The sequence below is a fragment of the Parasteatoda tepidariorum genome, chromosome 9, assembly GCF_982258835.1.
Source record: "Parasteatoda tepidariorum strain Cologne lab strain chromosome 9, Ptep-v5.0, whole genome shotgun sequence".
Taxonomy (NCBI): domain Eukaryota; kingdom Metazoa; phylum Arthropoda; class Arachnida; order Araneae; family Theridiidae; genus Parasteatoda; species Parasteatoda tepidariorum.
The window spans coordinates 57963334-57970737 of record NC_141763.1 but is presented as its reverse complement, the minus strand read 5'-3'; the positions used below and the strand labels follow the sequence as shown (position 1 = coordinate 57970737).

Below are 7404 nucleotides of genomic sequence, written 5' to 3'. Positions count from 1 at the left end.
AAAAACGTTCGCTTAATTCTTATATCTCATTATTTCAAATTTCAACTGTAATCGTAATCGTAAGATTGTAAACATGATGCGAGTGCGAAACTAAATTATGGCTGATATTGTTTATGAAAAATCAGCTGGTGAAATGTTTGACGATGCAACACAAAATTTGACGAAAAGTAAAAATGATGATGAGCCTGTTGATGATGCAGAAGACATTAAAGAGAGTACACTTGATAAAGTAGCCGTTAAATTGTTAAAACATAAGTTTGTTCTTACCGCACTTGAATTTCACACAGAATTAGTAGAAAGTGGTAGGGAGTTACCAAGATTAAGAGACTATTTTTCCAATCCAGGCAATTTCGAGAAGCATATACACGAAACAGAAATTTCTCCTGTTCTTCGTACGTTTTTTTAAGAGTTTATTTTTTTACTTATTAGTTTGTTCGATAAATATTTACATTGGGTTGTGGATTTTAGAACGTAGTTATTGAAACGTTAGATCTTTGAATTGTTATACATTAAATGGCTAATAAATTTTTCAATGCTAAGCAGTTGGATAATTTGTTCGGAATATTTTTGTATCGGCACTTGTCAGTAATAATTGCAATTGCCAAGGCGTCTAAGGGATTTTAAACTTCCAAGGAAGATTTCCCTATCATGATCTGCGGCAGAATAATCCTCAAGTCTTAGAAACTTCTGGGCAGCGGCCCGCAAGAAACTTAAAAAAACATCATATAAGGATATAACCGGTAGCCATTTATGGTCTAATATCTATATGTTTCTTTAATAAAAATTGCAAGTTTGAAATCAATTTGGCGCCTTGGTGGTTGTAGATGGCGTAACAGATCACCATATAGAAATATCCCCAAAACATCACATGGGACCAACTCGAAGGGCATAACTGGTAGCCACCCATTGGCTAACTTCTACTCTTTTTCTTTTTTTTTAAACTTTGCATGTTTGAAATCCATTTGTTATCTCAGTGACTGTAAGTGGGAATATTTTCGTTTCGTGATTTGTTGCACGAAATATAATCCCCAAAGGGCCAAATAAATTTTAAACTTGTTAAATTAAAAAAAAAACAAAACATTTAGATGTTTGCCCAGGGGTGGCTACGAGTTATACCTTTAGAGTTGGTCCCTTTCTGTGATATTTTTCTTAATTTCTCACTGGCCACTGCCCGGTGACTTCCAAGGCTTGGCGATTATTCTGCCACAGATCACGCTATAAAAATCTCTCCCTGTAGTTGGTGGGACAGATCAGGATATAGAAACATCCTTAATTGGCGATATAATATCCTTACCCTTAACATGTTCCATATTATTATTTTTTTTTTTGAGAGTCTTAGTTTGGAAGTTTGCAAAACGTTTTGGGATTATTTTGGCTTAAATACCTAAACTTCTTGCCATTTAAATCATCACAGGTTAAACGTTCTGGTAACTACGGGTTCCACAACTCTGATACACTCTAGATACCTTTCCTTCCTTTTTGTCTGATCCTCCGGCTTACTTTAAAACACTATTTGATTTTGTTACTTTAAGTATGTAAAGATTTTTGTGTTTAGCGTTGTATAACTGTTTCGAGCTCTTTAACCGAAAAATTCTGCATCAAGTAACTGTTTATTTTTATAATTACATCCAATGAGCGCATTATGATGTATTTATGTTAAAATTCCAAGTGCTTTTGCATCTTGTGCAATGAAACTAATTCTGTTAAAGGAAATATTATCCCATTGAATGAATTAACCCAATTAAATAAAGCTAAGCATTCAATATAATTTTATAAAGTTATTTTTCAAATATATTAAATTGTTAATTTTAATGTATATTGACTGTCATAAGTTCAAATATTAGAATAATTCTCATTAGTTAAAAAATTAAATTTTCCCATGAAAATGCAAGTATCAGTTCTAACTTTTTAATAATGGTGGTAAGTACAGTGATCTAAATGTTTGGAAAAAAGGAAGAAAACTTTATCTTCATTATTATTCCTAATTTTTTATTATTCTCAAAGTTATGTTAACTTGCTAAAGATGTGTTTTGAATTCCAATATTAGAAAAAAAATATGTTATAAATTTTACGTACGTATAAAATTTTACTGCAAATTTTTTTTGCAAATATAACTGGTTTTTGTCCGTTCCACTTTTAACGATGTTTTTTTTAACAATATTTATTCATTTTTAATTTTAAAACATTTAAATTAATGTAAAATTTTTTTTCTTCATTATACATAGTTGATGTATTCATTAACAAAGATGTTATAATTTGCATATTTTTAGTAACTTTTGTGTATGTATGTTTTAATATGGAATAGAACAAGTTTTGTTACAAGGTCATAGGGGGAAGGGCCATTCTCGCAATCGGGAGCTTAATTAGAGTTTACCTAAATTATCTAAAATAAAAGTTATAATGCAGAAATATCCCTGAAAAAACTAAATCATAATTTCTCCTATATATCAATATTTTTTATGATTCTATCTAACTGTCACAAGACGTGTTTTTGTTTCTTTTTTATTTTCTCTGTACAAAAATAATTGCATGTTTTCCTATTATCAAAAATGTGTTTTGCTGAAATGAATGCTATGTACTTTTCCATTTTGCTGGCACAAGCAATAAAGTTGCCCATGTAAAGTCACTGGGTGCAAGCAAATTTAATTTTTTTTCATATTTTGGTGATATCTATTTTTTTTTTTTAAAAAAACACTAAATAAGTAAATAAAATAACTGAATATACTAGAGTCAATGAAACAGAAAAGTACCAAATGGTATACTAAAAATGAAGAACAGATCTAACATATGACACACTACACATAGACATATAAGTAACAGGAAATAGAATGGTTTGCATAATTAAACATAAGTAATTGCCACCTAGAATTTTTATCTATCTGATATACTGTTGTAGCACAACTGGTTTTGTGATTGATAACACAGATGAGTTATAAATTGTTAATTCTATTTCTAATTACTTATGGACTTGAAGTAAAATTTTAAATGAAACATTCCGAATTGTTTCAAATCAAGTGGGATTTGAAACACTTTTGATGAGAATAAAATGTCTAAGAGCTGTTATAATATTTTTTTCTTTTGACAGCTTCAATAAAGTAATTATCAGAAAGCTAATAAGCATTTTTTTTTTTTATTAAATCTAAGTTACGCTTGAGTTAACATTTTTGTGTAATTTAGCATTTAAAAATCTTTTTTTTCTTTCATATTGTTTTAACTGTGGATATCTTTTTATAGCTAGAACATCTAGTGTGCAAACATTTGACTCTTTAGATTTTACTAGATATTCTGATGATGGAGAAAGACAAGTTGATGAGCGTATTGCAGGTTTGTCATCCCGTTTTGTATTTAACTTAGTCATTTCTTTCATCAATTAGGAATTATTTTAATGTATTTTACTTATTAATGTCTAATTTTTATTTTGTATATGTGTTTCTTACTTTGTTTGAACTATTTCAATAACAAGGAATATAAAAAGTTTAAATTGTTTGTTATTTTGTTACATTTATTTTATAAAATGTTATGTTTGAATTTGTACTATATTAAGAATTGTTTATTAGATATGTCCTTAACGGACATAACATAAAACTCAAAACAAACTTAAGTCAATAATATTTTTCTCGTTGCGAACAGCTCAGTCATGTTAAACAGTTTTGCTTTGAAGAGCCCATTGTCTTATATTTTTGTATCATTCTTACTTTCTTGTGGTCTTCCCTCTTTCTTTCTGTGCAAACTTATTTTATGGATAATATTTTAACACTTTTTTTTTAACTTGAAATAATTATTATAAAATAAAAAATCTATGTATGTTTAATCATGTCTATTTATTTTTGTTTATTTTTAGTAATTAGTCAACTTACGCGACTTTAATTCTAGGAAAGAAAATATAAAATGTTTAATATTTTAGTCAAAAAGGTCTTTGCATCTTTTAAAAATCAAGAGAGAAAATAAATTTTAATCTACAGTAATCAAGCAATTTTGCTACTTATTTTAAAATACTGTTATATTATGTTTTATATATATATATATAAATATTTTTTATGTTTTACACTTGTATAATAAAAAGCAGTTTAAAATTTCCTAGGATTTTCGCCTGTCAAACTTTATACATAGTATAGGGACTAAAAATTATATCTGATTAATATAAAGAATAGATTCCTTTGAATATTTTTTAAAGGAGAGAAAAGAAATATTAATTCTTTTAAAGTTATAGGTTTATTTTGAAATTAACTATTGAGATAGAATATAATTTTAAGAAATGTATTTTCACAAGTCCTTACCTAAAATTTCATCACATGTGTCGACTATTATATGTACAACTAACACCTGCAAAATGTAATAATGTTACTTTAATGTAGTTTCATTTTTTGAAGTGTTTTGCTTTTTTTTTCTAATTTCATAAATTGATTAAATATTTATTACTCAATAAACGTTTGTTTCCATTGCTGTATTTTTTAAACAATTAATATTGAGATAATATCAAGCATTATTTAATAGTTTATGACTAAATGTGTAAATAATAATAATAAATAAAAGTATGGATAATTAAAAATACCTTTTGGTTGGTTCAAATTTATTTTCATAGTAAGATTCAATTCAATTGTCTTATATTTCTTTATTTCTCAGTTTTAGAATTTGAATTAAGGAAAGCAAAAGAAACTATCAAAGCACTTAGGACAAATTTGACAGTTGCAACTGGTAACTATAATTGTGTTTTATATATATGTGTTTTATATATATTTTTATAAACAACAACATAAGTACGATTTACAATTTTAAGATAATTTTTACTCTTCAGAAAAGTAAACTAATTTTGTGAATAATAGTGTGAACTAATTTTTTTTAGCTACACTTTTATGAATAAATTTTCTACCATTCTTTTAAATTAGGAGAAACATTTTAAAATTAAAGAAAGCAAGTGCATGTTTTCTGTTTTAATTCCAAACCTAAGTTGAGAAGTTCATAACAAATGAGGTCTTTCTTGCTATATGTAATGATTTAGAGAGAAAAAATATTATAAAATTAAAATTTGTAGCATTTGTGTAAAATTTTGTTAAAAAACCGCAGTTTTATAATTTGCTGAATAAGATGAGAAAAGTGTGAAAGATAAGGAGGAGTTAATGTGGTTTTATTCAATTTTGTAATTGTTTGAGCTAAATAATATCTTTTAATGTGCATTTTAGGAATTTGAGCAACATAATTTATGTGTTTTTATTTATTGAATTTTAAAGTTATGTTTTTAATTTTAAAGGCATCTTTTACTAATAAGACAGAATAACACAGGAAAATATATACTGTAAAAATTTGTTCACATGATGAGCTTCAAACTAGGAAAAATGTAACTCTTTGAAACATTTGCATTATGGAAAGTTTTACAAACATTTTATTCATATTGTTCTCAAGTTTTATCCAAAAGTTCTTAAGTACTTTTATTTATCCATCTTTACAATTGTTTTTAAATTCACACAAAAAAGAAATTTTTTTTAAATAACTTTAACAAGCAATTTGCAGTTTAAATCTTGTTATTATTTTCCTTTTGCAGAATCTGATCCAAACACTCCTACATCTTGTACGTCCAAGAGTATTGCACAAGATGTAGTCAAGCCTCATGAAAAACGAGCCTTAAATTTTCTTATCAATGAATACTTGTTGTACCACTTTTACAAGCTAACTTCTATCACATTTTCAGATGAAAATGATGATCAAGTAAGGCATATTTTGAATATACAAAAAGCACTGTTATAAAAAAGTACTTAAATGTCTTAATACCATTAAGAATATCAACCTATTTGTGTAAAGGTTTGTATCAAAAACCACTTTGTATAAAAAATTCCCTTTCATGGGGGTGCCCAACCTGTGACCCGCCGACTGTTGATATGCAGACCACAAGAGATTCTGAACACAATGAAAAAATAATAATATATTTTTTTTTATATATATACTATTATTTTTTGAAAAATAAAAAGTTGAGAATTTTGAATTCCCCATTTAAGTCAACGCTTTCTGATGCTCTCATTTTGCAGATTCAATTGTAAATCTATGTTGATTCTCAATAGCTTTAACAGTTATTGCTGCAAAATTCTGCATAGTTTTAAAAAACCCAGTATTTTTAACGTGATATTACAATGCATAAATTTCGAATTTGAGTAATCACTTTCTGACTCGTTTGATTTTTTAGTTTTCATCATCACCATGTACCCGCTACATTTATTATGACATTTGAATTCTAAATCGTGCATTTAATTTATCAATTTTTTATGTGTTTTAGTCACGCTGAATTAATCGTAAATTTAAACGATTTTTTTATTTCTTTTTTCTAAAGGCAATTATGCCACGCTTTTGAAAATCCTGTATTTTTACTAAATTATTATGACACAAGAGTTCAAAGTTCACATTCAAGTAATCACTTTTTGATGCTCTTTGTTTTTGCCAATTTTATCAAAAATAAGTTATTTTTCAATTATTTATTTGGCCGTTCTTGCAATGCATTCCCATGTGGTTTTAAAAATTACGATTTTTATTACAACATACGAATTTTCAATAGTGCATTTAAATAATTATATATTGACACACTTTATTCATGCTAATTTCATTGTGCATTTAAGCATTTTTTGTTGCAATTATTGTGATGTTTTTCCACATGATTTAGATGATCTTATTAATTTAACTAGGATGTTATTATGGTACGCATTTTTCTATTTGTTCATTTAATTAATGACTTTTTAATACAATTTATTTGTACATATTTCATTGTAGACATAGGTTATTTTTTGGCAGTTAGCACCATGCTTTTACATGTAATATTTAAAATTTCCTATATTTAATACAATGTTATAGCAACATGAAATTTTCAAAAGGTGGGGGGGGAACGCGAATTTTTAAACTGCTTACTGTTAGCAATTTTGTTAATATTTTGAAGCTTATGTGAGTTTTTAGGAAAAATTAAAAAGAAAATGTTTATTATTTAAAATTCATGAAACCTCTAATAACTTTAAAAAAAAATGGAAATAATATCTGAAGTATAATACTAAATGAATATTAAATTTTATTCTTAACTATAATTAGTTAAATTTGGATTTTGGTATAAACCCTATATATTTTCTTTGATTAAAATATTAATTCAAATTTATATTATTCATTAAAATATGTATGCAAATTTATATTATTCATAAAATTATTCATTCTATGAGCATTAAATTTTTTTTCGAAATTTATACCCCCCCCCCCCCCAATATTTATATATTTTTTTGATAAATCAATTATTAATAAAAAGGGAAAATTTTTTTAAAAATATAGTATGTTTTTTTTTTTAATTTTTGAAATAATTAAAAATATTTAATTTTCTGCAAATATGTAACTTTGTTTACTAATAAAAAAATTTTGTGCTTGGAACATTAATGTTTACAT

General features: G+C 26.2%; 1 protein-coding gene across 1 annotated transcript in view; it reads left to right on the top strand.

Annotated features, from left to right (window-relative positions):
• The first annotated feature begins 23 nt into the window (after window positions 1-23).
• The window catches only part of LOC107437704 (RAB11-binding protein RELCH homolog), a 38889-nt gene continuing 31508 nt past the window's right edge, over window positions 24-7404 (top strand). Inside the window, exons 1-4 of the mRNA XM_087151877.1 lie at window positions 24-392; window positions 3235-3324; window positions 4624-4695; window positions 5540-5703. Coding sequence (XP_087008003.1) covers window positions 98-392; window positions 3235-3324; window positions 4624-4695; window positions 5540-5703 — 621 coding nt within the window. The 5' untranslated portion in view covers window positions 24-97. The remainder of the gene's footprint in view (window positions 393-3234; window positions 3325-4623; window positions 4696-5539; window positions 5704-7404) is intronic.